This window comes from Pongo abelii, chromosome 8 (assembly GCF_028885655.2).
Source record: "Pongo abelii isolate AG06213 chromosome 8, NHGRI_mPonAbe1-v2.0_pri, whole genome shotgun sequence".
NCBI lineage: Eukaryota > Metazoa > Chordata > Mammalia > Primates > Hominidae > Pongo > Pongo abelii.
Genome location: NC_071993.2, coordinates 101,091,338 through 101,112,028, shown reverse-complemented (window position 1 = coordinate 101,112,028; position 20,691 = coordinate 101,091,338). Strand labels below are relative to the sequence as shown.

The 20,691-nt window shown below is 42.3% G+C and overlaps 1 protein-coding gene across 17 annotated transcripts in view; it reads right to left on the bottom strand.

Annotated features, from left to right (window-relative positions):
* The window catches only part of PLCE1 (phospholipase C epsilon 1), a 444,022-nt gene that overhangs the window by 7,974 nt on the left and 415,357 nt on the right, over positions 1-20,691 (bottom strand). For all 17 annotated transcript variants that reach the window (XM_063727669.1, XM_054522660.2, XM_054522668.2 and 14 more), the window contains 5 exons: positions 15,937-16,100; positions 13,876-14,137; positions 11,811-11,929; positions 7,113-7,241; positions 3,746-3,955 (listed from right to left, as the gene is read on the bottom strand). In XM_063727669.1, coding sequence (XP_063583739.1) covers positions 3,746-3,955; positions 7,113-7,241; positions 11,811-11,929; positions 13,876-14,137; positions 15,937-16,100 — 884 coding nt within the window. The remainder of the gene's footprint in view (positions 1-3,745; positions 3,956-7,112; positions 7,242-11,810; positions 11,930-13,875; positions 14,138-15,936; positions 16,101-20,691) is intronic.

Here is a 20,691-nt window from a genome sequence, read left to right as displayed (position 1 = left end):
AGAATAGATAACTGCCACCAGGTGGCGCCAAAACTGCAACCAGGGCCAGAAAGGACTGGCTTCTGAAGCTTGCCCCAATCATTTAATTAACTTTGCAATCCTGGCTCTATAATTACATGATTTCTTGTTAAATAAATAAGGATATATAATCTATTTTAACTTTTTTCAATGAGTGAAAAAGTCCATTTGATTTTTTTCCAATGAATGAATACTCCATTATATAATGGAAGAGGGGGAAGAGATGAGCTATTGTCTCTTTTTACATAAAATGAGATTGTATCCTATGTATACTGTTTTACAACTTGCTTAATAATATGTCATTGCATTGATCATAATATATTTAACCAGTCAGAGAGTAAGATTGAGAGGTAATTCACATGACATAATTTATAATCTTTGTCCCCCAAACCAGGAGGCAAGAAAACAGAAAACCAAAAAGTTGCCACATAAAATGTCCCAACAACGATGCATTAAGCTTTACTTTTAAGAGAGCACCTTTAGGAGGCTGAGGCAGGAGAATGGCGTGAACCTGGGAGGCAGAGTTTGCAGTGAGCCAAGATCGCACCACTGCACTCCAGCCTGGGCGCTAGAGCGAGACTCCGTCTCAAAAAAAAAAAAGAGCACCTTTGACCTTTGAGCCTCCCTCAGAGCTTATTTTAAGGTATTTCTAGCCACAATAGTTCGAAGCCACAGGTTATGAACAAAATAACAATAGCCCTCACTTATATCCCTTTTTACTAAGCATTGTTGTACACATTGTTGTACACTCATGTTTGACATGAGTCTCATGATCATTTCTTTGAGTCAAGTAGGGTAGTTTGTATATAGATTTTACAAATTAGGGCAGTGAGGTTTGCAGAAGTTAGGTGGTCTATTCATTGTGACAATCCTGGTTTGCCCAGTTTCAAATCCAGTAACAGAAGAGGACACATTGATCACAGGAAGATGCGGTACCCGACAGCTTGAAAGCCCAGGAGACAAGAAAATTATAAAAGGCAGGCAGGAGAGATCAGAGGTCACAGATAGCAATTGAAGAATTTTCATATATGGGCAAACTGCTTATATGTCTTATTAGTTCCATGGGATAAAATAAATGGAAATACTTATAGCCCAAATCTATCTCCTCTATGCCCTCTTACATTCAGTAATTACTGATTCATTTATTCAATCAGCAAATATTATTTGGGTACCACTATGCACCAGGTAAACCTAGATACACTAAATTTATTTATCTTTTGAGATATATTTCAGTCATTTCAAAAATTTCCTAACAAAGGCATATACAGCAGAACTTGCTATATTTTACTCATCAGAAAAAGCTTGTTAGCCTTCCCTTCTGACTTATGCCCCTTTTTCTTCAAAATGCCTTCTTTTACCAGCCTTTTGGAAGCCTATTCCTGAGGTCCCTACTACCTGTTGTCATATACTTTTTTTTTTTTTTTTTTTTTTTTAAAGATGAAGTCTTGCTCTGTCACCCAGGCTGGAACACAGTGGTGTAATCTCGGCTCACTGCAACCTCTGCCTCCTGGGTTCAAGTGATTCTCCTGCCTCAGCTTCCTGAGTAGCTGGGACTAAAGGTGCCCGCTACCACGCCCTGCTAATTTTTGTATTTTTAGTAGAGATGGGGTTTTGCTATGTTGGCCAGGCTGGTCTCGAACTCCTGAGCCTGCCTTGGCTTCCCAAAGTGCTGGGATTACAGGTGTGAGCCACCGCGCCCAGCTTGTTGTGGTATACATTTAAATTGCACTTGGGTGTCCCTCACCCCTCCCCAGCTCCTCTGAGCATAAAATGAAGCTTCCTGTGACACTCAGCAGCCAGCCCATCTTTCCTCTAGCCTACCCACTGCCTCCTGCTCCTCCCAAGGTGCTGAGTGTGGGTGATCCACAAGAATGGACACAATTTCAGCTTGGGTAGCACAGGATGGTGGAAAGAACACTGACCTGGAAGCCATAGACTTGAGTTCTTTCTACTTCTAACCCTGTCATGATTTCACCTCTCTGAATCTATTTCCTTAAGTGTAAAATGGTTTCCGTTATATCATTCAGCATAGTGTTTGAGGGCTTTCAACGCTGTAAATCATATGCAAGTATGAGGTTTAAAAATTTACTGATTCACTGACATCGCTTAGAGGATACATACTTTTTACATGTAGCTAATAAGGCAAGACAATTTAGGAACAGGAAAAAAATTTAGACATTAAAGATGGCTTCAAAAGTACAGCTAAGCCCTCTGATATTTTATCATAAAGTGATTATTATTAGGGTTGCCTGGTCTCTGTCTTAGCAATTAGTGTGTCTTAATAGGGAGAGAAGGCTGGGGAGACAATTACATTTTTTTGCTTAAATTAAATGTCCTTTCATTGTCTCAGGCAAGGTCAGGGAAAGAAGGCAGTGGCTCTGGGCTCTAGAGGTGATGCTAGAGCTCTGTAGAGGCTTTAGGTCACATTCACTCACTGTGACTAGAAAGTGAAAACACAAAATGGTTAAAATTGGCTATTATCTTCACTGTGCCCTAGCAAGCATGGGCCTGAGGGACCTTCTATCAGGCAAGCACTATTACATGCCCCAAAGGAGCAGATCATGTGCCCAGAACAGGGCTTGGTACATATTAGGTGCTCAATATTTATGTAATCAAATTGTTGAATAGACTCAACTGCTTATCAACATGTCATGAGGCATGATTGCCTGTGCTAGAGAAATGACCTTATATGTCATTTTTAAGTTAGTAGGGTTTTCTCAGTTAATTCAGGAAAAAAAAAAAAGTGCTTCATCAATTAAGTCAAACAGGAGCCAATCAGTTTGGAGTCAACATGGCAGTTGTTGCCTCCTTTCCTTCTCGGGAATGATCATGGGAATCTTAGCACACGTAATATAAATTGTTACTAATTCTGACTCAGGCCAAGAGATTATTCTTACTTTGTATGAAGTTCTGGAATATTTTCAAAGAAATATTGTTTTACTTGTAAGCATGGAAGCTTCTATTAGCTAAAACTTCTATTAGCTAAAACTGGAAGTCAATCATCTCCAGAATAGAAAATACCTGCAGGTTTTGCATTATACAGTAATGTGACCCTCACAACAATGTCTTTTCACACATACAAATAAAATACTGGACCCATAGCTGATGACATGCATAAGGAATCTTTGCTTCCTTTATCTTATAAGGGATGTTTTTATTTATTTTTAAAATGGAATAGTTTATTTGCATGAGAAAACATATTTCTTTTTTTTTTTTTTTTTTTTTTTTTGAGACAGAGTCTTGTTCTGTTGCCCAGGCCACAGCGCAATGGCACGATCTCAGCTCTCTGCAACCTCTGCCTCTCGGGTTCAAGTAATTCTCCTGACTCAGCCTCCCTCATGAGTAGCTGGGATTACAGGCGCCTGCCACCACACCTGGCTGATTTTTGTATTTTTACTAGAGATGGGGTTTCGCCATGTTGGCCAGGCTGGTCTCGAACTCCTGACCTCAAGTGATCTACCCACCTCGGCCTCCCAAAATGCTGGGATTACAGGCGTGAGCCACTGCGCCCGGCCTAAGGGATGTTTTTTAGATTGAATTTCTGTACCTTAGAGATAATATTCTGATTATGTGCAGAAGAATAAAACTGTTCATCCACATTTACTGAAGAAGAATATAAACCAAGTTGCAATTACAAGAAATTCTGAATTTCAGGGAGGTTGTGAGTGGTAAATGGCTAATCACATAATGAGTTGTTACTGTGTAGGCTGCACCCAGACACACTTACTTTCTGCTGGGTTTTTAAGACAATCCTGCCCACGTATCCCTCTTCTGGAAACCAGCTGCTTAAAATTTGCATGATATCCTCTTCTGGACCAATGGCTCTCTGGAATGGTTGTTTCCTACATTCATTCTTTTCTTTAGATATAAAATATTTTTCTTCCATCAAAAAATAGTCTGTGGCTACAGGTTTGATGTCTTGTTCAGTTGTCAGAATCTAAAGAAAAAGTGAAGGCAAACTGAGGAGTGAGGTAAAAACTTAAAACAAATCGACTTTCATGGTGTTCAGATAGGTTTGCTATGCAATTTATAAGTGAAATTTACTCTAGAGTATTGCATAATTCTTTTTGGAAGATCTAAGAATTCTCTTATGTTCAGAATGGATTGTTTATGTTCACTCCGGGCAACGGCACAACTTATTCATAATCCCCAGACAGCATAACTATTTTTTCCCACTGCTGGAATGAGAGCTCGTAGTGAATTAAAAATTTTAGGTTTGTCATTCCATGAACTTAGCCCTTTGTAATCTTGCAACACAGGACTGAGGGCAAATAACCTAGTTTAGTATTTACTAAGATAATCTCTTTTTCTCACATTGGAAATACTCGGTCATCTTCTCATGGAAGGTTTGTAGGGCTAGGTTCTCATGTGGTCTAAGTTCCTGGGAATTCTTCTTTAAATAAACTTCTGACAGTGTGCTTAAAGGGCTTGTTTTCTTTGTTGGCTGCTGACCCTGTGCAATCAAACAGGGCAGCTGAGACAAAGCTCTGGAACCAGACAGACCTGAGTCTGAGGTCTGCCTTTAATACTTGTTGGCTATGAATTATTGGGTAAGATACTTAATCCCTTGGAGACTGTTTTCCGATCTACACAATGGAAATAGTAATAGTAGCAATCTTAATTTTGTTTTATGGTTGAAGCATAAATCATAACATGGGTACATTATGAGAACTCAATAAAGATGAGCCATCATTATAGTTACTTTTTTTTTTTTTTTTTTTTTTTTTGAGACAGAGTCTCCCTCTGTCGCCCAGGCTGGAGTGTGGTGGCATGATCTCGGCTCACTGCAACCTCCGCCTCCCAGGCTCGAGTGATTCTCGTGCCTCAGCCTCCCAAGTAGCTGGGATTACGGGTGTGCACCACCATGCCTGGCTAATCTTTGTATTTTTAGTGGAGATGGGGTTTCACCATGTTGGCCAGGCTGGTCTTAAATTCCTGACCTCAAGTGATCCGCTCTCCTCGGCCCCCCAAAGTGCTGGGATTACAGGCATCATAGTTTTACCAATGTATTCTTTCTCACTCATATGGTACAGGTTACTACCAAAGGCTGAACTTGAAGGGAGTAAAGGTCAGTTGCAGCGAAGAAACACTCTTTGTTGCCTTCCCGTGAGAAGTAGCTTGGTGATGAGAGAAAGCTGCCACCATCTGGTCTGGATTAAGCAAACACCCTTCTCCTCAGGCCCCTGCCAATAAGGCAAAGCCCAGAGCGAACACATCTCACCAGGAGGAAAAGTGGAATGTGATGGACTGAGGGCAGTGGGAGTGAAGGTTCTCAGGAAGACTGAAATCTCTCCACCCCAGCTCTTGGTCTATAATCGATGCAATGCTGTTGACTCAAAAGGGGGCCAAGGCAAATACTACAGGGATAATTCAGGATGTGAAGCTTCTGGGCCACCTCCACAAGAGGGACAGCATCACCCCCTGCTCAGTCCTGCTTTACATCTGTGTGCTGATTTGCATGGGTGACAATAAAGCAATGGACTGCTATGGGTGGCTCTTGGAAAGCCTTCCTTTACAAAACTTCAGCAGTGCTTTGTGATAGTGGACACTAAAGTACATGGACTGATGTATTAAAACAAAACCAAAACAAACCGTTGGCAATAGCTTCTGTTTGATAATCTATGAAATGTGACACCTGAGCTGTTTCTCTATTTAAGTCAGTTATAAAATGTTGGACAGAATGTTAGCCTGTCTATAGAGATGTGCCCTTGAAGGACAGAGCCATTTATTAACACTTATTATTTGTGATTGTTCAGTTGGTTTTTAATTCCTCCAAATGTTATGATCCCAGCTACATTTCATCATACACCCTAACTTCAGAGGGAGCTGAAGGGCCATTCCCTTGGTCATTGCTTCCTTTAGTCTACCCCTATTCAGGAGAAGGAATTCTTTTTTATCTTTTCGAGACAGAGTCTCGCTCTGTCACCCAGGCTGGAGTGCCGTGGTGCGATCTTGGCTCACTGCAACCTCTGCCTCCCGGGTTCAAATGATTCTCCTGCCTCAGCTTCCCTAGTAGCTGGGACTACAGATGTGCACCACCGCACCTAATATTTGTATTTTTAGTAGAGACAGGGTTTCACCATGTTGGTCAGGATGGTCTCCATCTCTTGACCTCAGTATCCGCCTGCCTCAGCCTCCCAGAGTGCTGGGATTATAGGTGTGAGCCACTGCACCTGGCTGCATGGAGAAGGAATTCTGAAATGGATTAAGGATAAAATCGTCTGCAAGGATTTTAGGCCACTGTGCCAAGCAAGGATAGCGCTTCTAGTGTGGTGAAAAAAGGAATTACGCATGGGCCCTGCCTCACCCTTTGCAGGACATGCCCCCTCCCTCTTTGGATGCTGCTCCATGTCCCTGGCTCTCTCACTCTTAGAATTCCCCCCCATGGATGGGGACCTGTCTGCAGAAGGCCACAAAGATCCTTTGGAGGGGGGTCTAGGGCAGAGGTGGCACAGCGTAAGGAGGCTTAGGCCAGTTCTGCTACAGGGCTTGGGGTAACAGGTTTCAGGGTCTCCATGCCTCTTGCTACCACCAAAAGGAGAGGATCTCAAATGCCAAGGTCAGGTGCCAGGGGAGGGGAACAAGGGGGCTGCTCCACATGCAAAGGAAGGCCTTAGGCTGGAGGGGCAGGAAATGTCTTCTTGGTCCATGTGGCCCATCCTGAAGCTCTAAGAATTTGATTCAGCTCCTCGGATGGCAAGAAGATTCCATTCACCTAATGTGCAAATTCTGATTGATTAATAATGTCTGCATGAAGAAGGAAGATTAGGCCATGTCTAGGCTTAGGGCAAAAGTGTATTCTGGTCTTTATCATTCTAGAGCCTAGTATTTTATATAGCTTAAGAATCATTAAAGATCTTCTCTACAGGTTAAAGTAGTTTGTCTGGTGGTACCAAGATCCATCAGATGATTCTTGGAGTGGATCTCAATGTTGAATAACACATTTCCAAATAATCAAAAGGCATATCATCAACACGGACTTTTGCGCATTTATGTACATCTGTGTATGTTTACACACCCAGGCATTTATACACACACATACATCTATACATCTTAGATTTTGGATTCTCCCAACCACGGCTCAGTGGACTTACTTGCTGCAGAAGCTGCTTTGCCTTGGTGTCTCCATTAATAGTGAAAACGGTAAAGGGCTCTGGCCCTGGTACCCCATGCACCGTGACTCTGTGAGTCTGCAAACATTTTCTTTCTTCTGTATTAAACATCTGTCAAGAAGATCACATGGCTGATCATTCATCCGTAATCACATATTTCTAAGCTCTATTTGATACAGAAGTGCTAGTACTTAGAAGTATGAATAGGAACATGTAAATGCAAAAGATGAGAGTCCATTTGTAGCCCAGTGCATCTTAATGTGGTAGAAGAGGCAATGGTACCTCTTCCTCAGGCATTTAGTGAGGGTATTTCATAAGCACATCACCAAAATATTAATTTATTTTAAATTACAGTGTCTCTTTCCATCATAGTTAGAGGCTGATATTATCTGAAATGTATGTTAGTTCTTACTTATTAACTGATGTTCCATAGTATCTATTGAGTTCCATCTCTCTTCAGGGTACTGGGCTAGAAAATTGGATGGTAATGATAAAATGTTCTGCCCTTAGAGAGTACACCATTCAGGCACATGAATCATTATATATATCATTATATAAAATATATCTGTTAGAAAGAGCTGGGTAAGTGTGTAACTCAATTCTTCAGGCATTTTGTGTATTAAGATATATTCATTCATTCGAAATAAATAATTTATGGAAGGCTTATAGTGAATCAGTCATTATGCCTGTCCCTAGAAAATCAGGGGCAAATGGGACACTATCCCTGCCAAGGGCTTCCAGTTGAATGAGATAGCTAGAGGGGAAAGTAGGCAGTTGTAAGGAGCATGTTAAGTTCCTTGGGAATCCAGAGGAGGTGGCCTAGAAGAGGTTCGGGAGAAACCAGGGAGGGCTTTCTGAAAATGGTATCTGAACCAAATCTTGAAGGACCTAGTGTAATTTAGCAGATAAAGAATGAGACAAGAGAACCCCAAATTGATGTAACATGTGTACGAAGACTTAGAAGTGGCCTACAGCAGGGCATTCTGGGAACCTCGACAAGTTCTACAACTAACCTGTTGGAGGGAGAAAGGCCGGAGATGCAGGCAAAAGTACAGCCATTCAGGGCTTCGCCTAACTGGCTAAAATTTAGACTGAAACTGGCAAAATGAGGACCTGAGGGCTGAAGTGTATTGTTTAGCATGTACTTTATTTTTATTTGGGGTGGGGAGGAGAAGTTGACTTTGTTATGCTTGCACAACGTGATTTTTTTAAAAATCAGTTTTACTGAAATATAATTGTCATACTATAAAATGCACACATTCTAATTGTATCATTAGCTTGCACTATATTATTAATTAAAAAGATTAAATAGTTGCCAACATTTACAAAACCCCAGATGTCCTGATTCTCTTGAAAGACCAAGAGATCTGACGACATCACAAGGCAACAGGCAGCTAGAGCTGAGAGCTAGGTGACAGCTGCCCCTCTAAATGACCCATGAGCTCTCTGCTTTCTAAGAGTCTGTGCTCAGCCCAGGTCCATGCCTGCACATCATCTTCTTGGGATTCTCCTGGCATGTGAATTTGTTACTTCTGGTATAAACTTACCCTGAAAGCAATGGAGAACTGATGGAGGGTTTTTCACAGAGGAGTGACATGATCATATTTAGATAGATCTGTTTGGGATGGCCTAGATGAGGACAGACAGAGGTGGCAAACCAAGAGGAAATGAGACCAATTAGGAAGACTCTACCACAAGCCAGGTGAGAATGAACCAGGGCCAAGGCAATAAGGACAGATCAAGATGAATGGATTTGAAAGATACTAAGGAAATAGAATGATCAAGTCTTAAATGGGGAAGAAGGCCAGGATGATCTACAGTTATTGGCTTCAGCAATGGAGAGTAATGCTCTCCATGGTCAAATGCATATTTACCAAGCACATATCCATATATGGCTGCCCAGGAACCCCAAGGATGGCAAGGTGTGATGTAACAAAAAATACATATTTGGTCTTTGTCCCCAGTTCCTGGCACACAGCTCCTAAAACCTTTGAAATCTCTGGAGTGATAAGAGTGTCCTTCGTTGCTAATGAGATGATTGGTGGTTGAGAAAGACCAAGGCATGATTAGAGGGGTGGAACCTTCAGCCCTGCTGCCAGACCTCAAGGAGGGGAGGGGGCTGAAGACTGAACTAATCACCAGTGGCCAATGATTGAACCAATCATGCTTAGGTCATGAAACCTCCATAAAAACCCTAAATGATGGGGTTCCGAGAGTTTCCAGGTTGGTGAACACATCGAGGTTCTGGGAGGGTGGCCTGGAGAGGACATGGAAGCTCTGCACTCCTCCTCCCATACCTTGTTCCATGCATCCTTCCATGAGGCTGCTCCTGAAGCTCCTGAAGTGCATCTGTTCTGATCAACTGGTGATAATAAGCAAAGCACTCTTGTGAGTTCTGTGTCATTCTAGCAAACTATTGAATCTGAGGATTTATACGGATCCCCTGAATTTATAGGTGTTTGGTCAGAAGTCCTGGTGACAACCTGGGAGTTGTGACTGGCATCTGAAGTAGGAGTAGTCTTGTGGCACTGAGCCCTCAGGGTGTGGGATCTGACACCAACTCTAGATGGATAGTGTTAGAATTGAACTGAAATGCAGGACACCCAGCTGTTGCCAGAGAGTTGGAAAAGACACCACGTTTTTGGTGTCAGAAGTGTCGTGAGTAAAAACAGTTCATTTGTGGCATCTGTGGAATCTTCAGCTGTAACAGATATTGAGGTCACCCAGCTCAGAACTGGGTATTTGGCCCTGCTCTGCCTTTCTGAAAGCATGTGATTCCTGCTCTTTGTACCACGCAGCCCTGCCCTTGCTTGTCAATCCTCTGCACAAGGTGGAAGACACACCTCCCTCCACTTGGGCCAAAGTGCTGTTCTAAACCTTGGACACATGGTGCAATCGCCTGATGCTCCTTAAAAAAACTGATGCCTGGGGCCCACCTGCAGAGACTCTGGTTTAATTGGTGCGGGGCGTGGCCTGTGCACATGGCGTTTTTAAAGCTCCCCAGGTGATAGAAATGTACAGTGAAGGTTGCTGTGGAGTGATGAAGGGAAAAAGGAGAAACACCTAAGCAAACAAGGGCAGGGACAGCGGGAGTCAAAACTGATAGTGGTGAGGGCAACAGAAGGGTAGAGAAGCAAGCAGAAAGTTGCAGTGGAAGCCGTCATGGCCAGTGCCATTGTAAGCGCAGGAGGTGCCTTTCCAAAGATTGTTAGGACAATGTTGAGTCTGAGATTGACACAAAAGTAATCACATTATTAAACATGTAAAGGGGGTAACCAATGGACACACTTTTAAAATGTATGTTTAAAGAGGAAGCATAATGGAATTAGCCAGTTAATTATAGTAGTTGTTTTAAAAATACCTTTTTAGAGACAGGATCTCATTCTTTGTCCATGCTGGAGTGCAGTGGTGTGATCATAGCTCACTGTAGCCTCAAACTCCTGGACTCAAACAGTCCTTCTGCCTCAGCCTCCCAGGTAGCTGGGACTACAGATGCTTGACACTATGCTCAATTAAACACGTTTTTTAAATAGAGATGGGGTCTTGCCCAAGCTGATCTTGAACTCCTGGACTCAAGCTATCCTTCCGCCTTGCCCTCCCAAAGTGTTGGGATTGGAGGCATGAGCCGCTGCACTCAGCCCAGATTCTTATCTAATTAAACCACCCTGCATTAGTGAGGGGGCCCTGGTCCAAGTGTTCTCAAACTTTAGTGGGCACTGAGTTTCCATGGTGCACTTGTTAAAATGCAGATTCTGGCCAGGTGCGGTAGCTCATGCCTGTAATCCCAGCACCTTGGGAGGCCAAGGCTTGAGGATCGCTTGAGTCCAGGAGTTTAAAACCAACCTGGGCAATATAGTGAGACCCCATCTCTACAGAAAAAAATTAGCTGGGCATAGTGGCACACACCTGTAGTCCCATCTACTCAGGAGGCTGAGGTGGGAGAATTGCTTGAGCCAGGAAGGTCGAGGCTGCAGTGAGCCAGGATGGCACCACTGCACTCCAACCTGGGTGACAGAGTGACACTGGGTGACAGAGACACACTGTCTCTGGAAAAAAAAAAAAAGCAGATTCTGCAACTGTGGCACATTCTACAGTGTCCTTTTTCCATTCTCTAGGAAGCAGATTCTGCATCTCCCAAACACTGAGGTGCAAGTTATGCATCGCCAGCAGAGTCTATTGCTCACTCCAGCCTTGCTCTGCCTGTGACATTTGCCCCTGGACTGCTGAAGAAACAAAATATTTTCCTGGTTGAACCTAAAGTTTCTAGAAGTATTGGAAATGCTTCCTACTAGGCTTTGCATAATAAGCCTCTTCCCTACTTTATTATATTTGGCTCACTTCCATGATAGACACTATAATATATGGGCTTTGTTACTAGAACTTGGGTGTAAATCCTGGACTGCTGCTTGCTAGCTGGGTGACCTCAGATGTACTTAGCTCTGCCTTCCTCACCTGTGAAATGGAGATGATACTAATAGCTACTGCCTGACGTTATTGAGAGGACTGGGTTAGTATATATGTAAAGTGCTTAGTCAGTGCCAAGTGTCAGCCATTATTGTTATTAATTTCCATAGCTACCTAATTAATAACTCACACTGACCACTTTGCTGGGCCACAAAAAAGCCCACCTTCAGTGTAGCAATCCCCATAAATATGCTGAGTGAAACAGAACTTCATTACCGAAGAGGCTGACATGGTATTGCCAGAGGAATTTTCTTCCATCCTTCTGCTGTTAATGAATAAACTAGAAATCTCCAAGACTTCATTGTGAAGGTTTCGCAGCTGAAGATGTCGATATCCTGGAGTAATACAGAATTGGGAAAAGCCTGTTAACCATGGCTACTGAAAAGAAGATGCTCCTGGAGGTCGGTAAATGACAGGTAGAAAGACCTTAAAATGGGCAGGGATGACAACAGGCATGCAACCAACAGGCGCCTTTTCTCCAAGAGAGTGCTGTCCCCGAGCTACCCAATGACAATTAATTTGTCCAAGTACTGTTTCCAACTTAGACTCAAACAGAAAACCTTAAACTCAGACAAAACCTGATCTAGTAGGAAAATCTGATCACTAACAGTCCCTGTGAATGAAGCACTAACAGACTAACAGTCCCTGTTTTACAAATGTTCCATCTTAGAGCAGCTTTAGTGATAATAGAATATTCCCACAACGGAAGATTGGTTATAATTTATGGTATGACTATAAGTGTAAGTATAAAATGGAATGATACACAGCTGGTAAAAATGGTAATGTACATGTATAGTTATTAACATGAAAGGTTGCTCACTATATACATTAGTAAGTGAAAACCAGTAAGTTACAAAACACAAAGATTAGTAGAAAGCCTGTTTGTTAAAAATATATCTGTATGCTCATGTGTTACATACATGGGAAAAGAAACAAAGCCTGCAAGACTTATACACCAAAAGTGGCTGTGTTGGAGAGATGGAAAAATGGATAATTAAAAAAATTGTTTTTGTTTCTATGTACTTTCTCACATTTCTATAATAACAGTTACGGGTCTCCCCCTGACCCCATACTCCCCATTCTTGTGTAGAAGTCCTAACCCTCAGTACCTCAGAATGTGACTATATTTGAAGAGAGGGTCTTTAAAGAGGTAATTAAGTTAAAATGGGGTCCTTAGGGTGGGCCTTAATCCAGTGGGACTGGTGTCCTTATGAGAAGAGGGGATTAGGACACAGACAACATAGAGAGCTGACCGTGTGGGGACACAGTGAGCAGGTGACCACCTACAAGCCAAGGAGAGAGGCCCTAGAAGAAACCAAACCTGCCAACACCCTGATCTCAGACTTCCAGCCTTCAGAACTGTGAGGAAATACATTTCTGTGGTTCAAGCCACCTAGTCTGTGGTATTCCGTGATGGCAGCCTGAGCAGACTAATTAAATGACCACGGGCTACTTGCACAGAGAAGAGAAACAGGAAAAGAACACAAAGTAGGAAACTGTAATGTGTTTGTGAGCTCTGAGGATGGCAGCCTGAGTGTGGCTGGGAGAGGAAGTGTGTACTTAGAATATTGGTGCTCAAAGGAGACCATCAGAGCCAGCACACCTGGAAGTATGTTAGAAAGGGAAACTGTCAGTCTTCACCTGAGGCCACCGAATCACGATCTGCATGGTATTACCAAAGTCCTAGGAGATTCCTATGCACATCAAAGTTTAAAAACAATGCACAGGCTGAAATTTATCAGAGTGCCACAACAAAGCCAATCCACAAGCCAACAGCTCTAGCCTTGCCCAGAATTCTCCATTCTCCTCTTCCTGTACCTGAAACCCAGCCCCAGCTTCCAAAACTGGACTTCTGCCAGGCACTGACTCCAACTGCGCGGTCACTTATGCCACCACCACACCCAACCCTTCCGACATCTCTGTTTCCTCTCCTTATTTCCAATCCCTGCTTTCAAACTGCCAGCAGTGCTGTGGGTAGTATTTAGGAAGAAAAATGTGTGGAAATGAGAGTGCAACAACCACTGCTCCTGACATCAGCAGGTATGGGTGAGGCTGTACTTTACAAGGGATATTGTTAATACCTCAGATTCTTAAAAAATGTAAAAGAAAAACTTCTTTTGAGACGTGCTTCAAAAGTGCTCCAATTTGTATTTCCTTTTGCTTCTTAATTCAACTTCTTTATAGGAAAATGTCAAACAGAAAACAGAGAAGAGTATAAGGAAATTCTGGCATCCATCACCTAGCTACAACAATTATTAACATTTGGACAATTTTATTCTACCTCGTTTTAAAGCTTTCAGTGGAATGATTCTCTGAGCAGTTACCGCTGAACTATTGTTTTCCACAACTGCAAAACGAAGAAATACAAGATCTTCGAAGTGAACGCGGAACAGAAACTGCTCGTTCCACATGGGGTTCAGGGTGTTTCGATGGATGGGCTTCGTGCGGAAATGGCAGCTGTCCAGAGGCATGCCCAGGATGTCGACTTCAATGCACGGGCTTCCTGTGCTGTTACTGGGGCACACATTCTGACCAGAGACAATCTAGGGTGAGGGAGACAAAAGGGATCAAAGTCACCGAGGATAAAAAAGAAAGGAAACCTCTACACCTCACTGCTTCCCTCTGCAAAGGAATCCCAAGAACACTGGAATGGACAAAGTGAATGATGAATAAAACTGTTTAAAAAGTAAGTGATTGTAGGGCCAGGCACGGTGGCTCACGCCTGTAATCCCAGCACTTTGGGAGGCTGAGGCGAGCAGATCACGAGGTCAGGAGATTGAGACCATCCTGGCCAACATGGTGAAACCCCGTCTCTACTAAAATACAAAAAATTAGCTGGGCATGGTGGTGCGCACCTGTAGTCCCAGCTACTAGGGAGGCTGAGGCAGAGAAATTGCTTGAACCCAGGAAACAGAGGTTGCAGTGAGCTGAGATCACACCACTGTACTCCAGCCTGGTGACAGAGCAAGACTCCATCTCAAAAAAAAAAAAAAAAAAAAAAAAAGTAAGTGATTGTAACTGGGTAATCACATGACTGGAATCATGTGAAAAGCCTATTTTGTCAACATCATTCACTTAACTGTAAGCTTTCAACTATCAAAATGTTCAAATATCTTCAAAAAACAAACAAGATGAAGTTAAATTTCTCACAAAAGAAGACTTTATGCAATATAATCATAAATTTGTTACTAATATTCTGTTCAAAATGCCATAGGATTTTATAACTTCAAAATCTTTTTCTTGAATAGTTTCATTTTGGAGCAAGTTGCAGACGTGTTAGGAACTAATTCACAGCTTTCTGTAAACAGATAAAACTACCCTCGCCTCTAGCTAAAAAATAACAAATAGGAAAGGGGCTACTGCCCTGCTGTCTTAGGGAAAGAGAAAAAGCAGTTTGGGTGGTAGGAAAGTCTGTGAATGGGGTTATCCCAGGGGTTTGGGTGTGTCGTACTTGGAGGGCTGCCGGGCATTCTTCCTGTGGAGGGAGAGAGACAAGATCTAAAGGTGGAAAGAGATGACCAGGTCTCTGTTGTTGTTTGTTTTATTTTGTTGAAACAGGGTCTCACTCTGTCACCCAGGCTGGAGTGCAGTGGTGCAATCTTGGCTCATTGCACCTTCTGCTGTCTAGACTCAAGTGATTCTCCAGCCTCAGACTCCCGAATAGCTGGGACTACAGGCGTGAGCCACCATGCCCGGCTAATTTTTTTTTGTTATTTTTTGTAGAAACAGGGTTTTGCCATGTTGCCCAGGCTGGTCTCGAACTCTTGAGCTCAAAGCGATCTACCCACCTGGGCCTCCCAAATTGCTAGGATTACAGGCGTGAGCCACAGCACCTGGCCAGGTCTCTGTTTTTAAGAGGAGTCTGTGGAGTTTTGACAATAAGTTAATTAGGTGAAAAGGAATAAGGAAAGGCCCCGAAATGATAAAGGTTAAATTATAAGGAGGAAATATACTTAATTGTGTTTACATATTGATGCGAGTTTGATCTTAGAGCTTTGAAGCTTAACATGAGCTGATCTAACAAAAAGCTCAACTTCTATGCACTATACTCATAGTTACGATTCTGTGGGCCCTGGAAGACAGAGTTACCATCATCAGTACATCAGGTGAAACAGGGACCTCATAAGCCCTGCTCCTGGGCTCTGGCAAACACAGTATCTGGCAACAGCTTGCCTAGCCATAGCTACTGCTTCCTGGGAGATAAATACATTATTCTGGGAACTAAATCTGTATGACCCAAATTGTGATATGACAGCTTTCCAATGCCTTGAATTCAAAACCAGTTCGTTTTCAGGAAGGCTTAAACCCGACCTTATGTTCTTTCTCTAGGGGCCGTACTTACAGTTAAAGAATAGACTGCAGGATCCATGTTGTCCAGATCTCTTTCCAGTGGAGAAAACTTCTGATACATGGGGCAGTTCTTGTCCCACAGAACTGGAGGTTTCAAAACATAACCACAACCACCATTTGCCTCAAACATTGCAGCATTTAAATGTAAAGGGAGATCTGTAAAACAAACAACAAAGAAAGCCAATATAGCTTGTTACTTTGTCGCTTAAGTATCACCTTATAAATTTAAAGTTCAAAAGAACTTTGCATCAATTTTCCCTAAGCTCCAGCATGAAAAAGAGATAATCACCCATTCATCCCACAGATTGATAAATGACTACTATATGCCAAGTTGTGTGAGGCATCAGATACAGCAGGTAATAAGAGAAAAATTCCTGTCCCTCTGGGGCTTACAGTCTATGGATATGCCCAGTGTTACCACTCCTAACTAGGTGCCACCACTTAAAAACTCCTTTGCAAATATTTGCTACATCTGTCTGAAAAATCTTGTGAAATACAGTTGACCATGGGGGATTGGTTCCAGGACGAGAAGGTACCAAAGTCCACAGATGCTCAGGTCTGTGATATAGATGGTGTAGAATTTGCATTATAACCTATACCATCCTTCTGCATACTTTTTCTTTTTTTTCCCCTGGGAGCATAGATTCAAGTCGCCCTGAATATATTCTCCCCCTTCTGTATACTTAAAATCATCTCTAGATTACTTATAATACCTAATGCAATGTAAATGCTATGTAAATGGTTGCCATACTGTATTGTTTAGGGAAAAACAACAAGGAAACAAGGCTGTATATGTTCAGAGCAGATGCAACCATCCATTTTTTTTAATGAATATTTTCAATCCACAGCTGGCTGAATCCACAGATGTGGAACCCAAGGATATGGAGGGGCAACTCTACTTATTTTATACTAAATTTTAGAAAGGAATAATGGCTTATCTCTAAGCCATGCAGACAATTGTATGGACAATTCTTGCTATTTCAAATGTAAGACAAAATCTTAATTATACAAGAAAGAATAGGAGAATAGCCAGAAAAACATGTTTTTCCTTGAAATCTCAATTTCATCCCATAAATTACATCTATTTCTTTTTAAAAAATTGTAAACATGAAAAAAAAATCACATCTGCTTCACATCATGTCCACAGTCTCCTCAATTATAAACATCAGGAACCTTCACAGAGGCTTTTTTTGTTGCCAAATTTTATTTGGCACAGTAGTTTAATGAACAATTGGATTCCTGCACTGTTTCTGAGCTCTTACACACTCAAATGCTCACCTAATGGTGCAAGTCTGTATAAAAGTTACCCAAATGAGCAAAAAGTTGATGAGACACACCTGATGAATACTCCCTGATAGATTCCTTCCATGTGTAAGAATGAACTTTGTACATGGACCACATCAAGGCAAAGTGCAGTAAGTGCCTTGGGGCAATGAGAAGTTGGCCTCTACTTGTCCTGTCTGTAAAATGTTTCCCTGTCTGTGGGGTTGGCCAGTATTGTGTGCAGGAATTCCTGGCATAAGATGTCTTAGACATATGAAAGCTCCTTATCTGTAAAATGAGTGAGAGGACCTCATCTCTCAGGCCCCTGCCAGTCCTGATGTGACTGGTTCATTGTGGCCATGCTGCCTCACCTGCATTGGGAGAAAATTCTCTTCTCAGGCCACTTCGTGACAGAGGAACACGGACATGGTAAGGGTAGTGAAGAGGGTGAAGCCAACTAGCTCATATGGGGTTGCTAAAGGTGAAATGGACATATAGTACTAACAACAGCAATGGCAGCTCGCACTCTGCACTCTTACTAAGGACCAGACACCATTCTAAGCACTTTATGTGCATCAAGTACCCCCAATAATCTATGAAGCAGATCCTTTTAGTATCTCCATTTTTATGGATGAGGAAACTGAAGCACAAAAAGTGAAAACACCCAAGAAACATAACTAGTAAGTGGTGGATGCTATAAATCCAGCCCAGATGGCCTAACCCATTGTTCCCAATCTTAACTACTGAGCCATATAATGTACATCTTATAGGGGTGTGGATACAGTAAATGAGATTTGGCACATACAAGGTGCTCAATAAATAGTAACTACTTTTTTTTGTGATCATGACATCAACCTCAAGTGATTTCAGTAGCACCGTGTCTACCCTAATAGTTTTCCAAAACTTTAAAGCTGTAAAGCCAAAACTCTAAAGCTATTATTAAAACTTTGAAGCTTTTAAAAATTATTTTATTTTACTGTTTTAAGTTCTGGGGTACATATGCAGGATGTACAGGTTTGTTACATAGGTAAACATGTGCCATGGTGGTTTGCTGCACCTATCAATCCATCCCCTAGGTATTAAACCCAGCGTGCATCAGCTCCTTCCCCTAATGCTCAGTTTCTTAACTGAAATCTAACTTGGTGACCTAACATGTAAAAGAGATCCACGTAGAGCCGCACGGTTTGAAATAAAGGTGGGACCTCAAATCTAGCCCTCTTGCTGTCCCCTGAACATGGTCCCAGAACTTCATCCGGGGCTATAGTTTAAAAATCATCATTCCAATCAAGTGAAAAAGTGTGCACAAATCAGTGTAACCCTGCTACATTTCTGAAACAATGCACCTAATGATAGATCAAGCATACCATTGCCTTGATGGTCTTCTACTCATTAAAATACTCTGCATTATGTAGACACCGTTCACATAATGTTTATCCTTATATTTGAGGATTGGAAAAGTCTGTCATTCAAAAAAGCTTAATACATTCTTTAAAAAAAGTTTTTCTTTTGACTAGGGTTGCATGTTTACACATTGTAAGTCTGGGTATGAGGCAGGTATTGTTCTGCCTCAGATGCAAGAACTTAGAGGGTCTGTTGCCAGCAATAACCAGGGGTTTGCATACCAGCCTCAGGTCAGTTTCTAAACTCAAGAGTTGGTTTTATTGAGTGTTGATCTGGGAAACTCCTGGTTCCAGATCACTTCAGACCTTCTTGGAGTTGATGGAACCAGCAGAAATCTTGGGAAGGGATGGCCATAAGTCCATGGACGCCCACTTGGAGCATTAGAATCCCCTAAAATCCAGGAAGTCACAGAGCAGATGATCCATGAAACCTCTTAGGAGGTTGGCCCTGGGAGGGTTTCTCTGCTATTTGGTTGGGATGCTTCATGGAAAATCAAGCACTTCCTAGCCTGGAAATTCTTTTCAACAATTGAAAAATGGTGCTTCCACTGTTGACTCTTATCGATCTATTCAATCTATCTATCTATCTATCTATATTTTTCTTTTTTTTTTTTTTTTGAGATAGTGTCTCACTTTGTCACCCAGGCTGAAGTGCAGTGGCGTGCTCTCGGCTCACTGCAACATTTGCCTCCTGGGTTCAAGAGATTCTTTTGCCTTAGCCTCCTGAGTAGCTGGGACTACAGGCATGCACTACCACGCCCGGCTAGTTTTTGTATTTCAGTACAGATGGGGTTTCACCATGTTGGCCAGGCTGGTCTTGAACTCCTGACCTCAGGTGATCCACCTACCTTGGCCTCCCAAAGTGCTGGGATTACAGGCATGAGCCATCGTCCCTGGCCCCTATCTATATATTTTTTGAGACAGTGTCTCGCTCTGTCACCCAGGCTGGAATGCAGTGGCACAATCACTGCAACCTCTGCTTTCCGCTCATCCTTCCGAATAGCTGGGACTACAGGCATACACCACCAAGCCCCACTATTTTTTTTTTTTTTTTTTTATATATTTTTAGTAGAGATGGGGTTTCACCATGCTGGCCAGGCTGGTCTCGAACTCCTGGCCAGAAGTGATCCACCCACCTCGGCCCCCCAAAGTGCTGGGATTACAGGTATGAGACACTGTGCCTGGCCTTATCTATCTGTTTGAATTTGCAATTCAGAGAAGTAAACACTTGGAAAAGATCTTGACCAAAAATCAAAAACCACATGTTCATATTGCAGTGGGGCTGACAGAGATAATCTGCCTCAACTCAGAGTAACAAGCATTTACTGAGCATCTACTGTGTGCAAAGTATTAATATTAAATCAGGCTGTACCCCCAGTTTACGGAAATGAAGACCATTTTTATAGATGAACACACTGATACTGCATGTTGCTTGTACTTTGTCCAACATGGGGAGATGTTTAATCAGCACATTGAATGGAGAGAGGTTATATGATAGCACCTTTTCCCAGTTTGGAAGATTATGCAGAGAAACTTGAGGATGAACCACACAGCACAGCCTTTTGAGTGGGACGGCTTAAAGATGTACTCTCAATCCCAACTTGATTTGGAAGAGAAGCAAAGCCTTTAAGGGTCAGTGGAGGACAGGCAGCTTTAGTTTGTACTTCTGGACTGCAGGGTGGCCCATGGAGTGGCAGCTCCCTGTGTCCCCTTCACCTGTTGCTCCCTTTTGCTATTCAGTGGAGCCAGTGTGTCTATACCAGTCCTGGCACTTCCGGAGAAAGGGCACATCCAAAGCCAAATGCACTTCCACTTCCTTGAGAAAATCTTTTGATAGTGACTTCAGTTTACTTAAAATATGCTGGTATAATAACCAATGGCACCAGGTGGACACAGAACTACAGACAGGGCTGGAGATGTGAAACCACAAGCCACTCAGGAAAGAATGAACAGAAATAGAAAAGAAAATTTTTACAACTTTGAAAGTATTTCATAATTATTTCCATTTGCGAGCCCAAATCATACTGTTTTCATAACTTATCAAACACACTCAATGATAGTTAAACTTTGTAGAACGCTTTCTA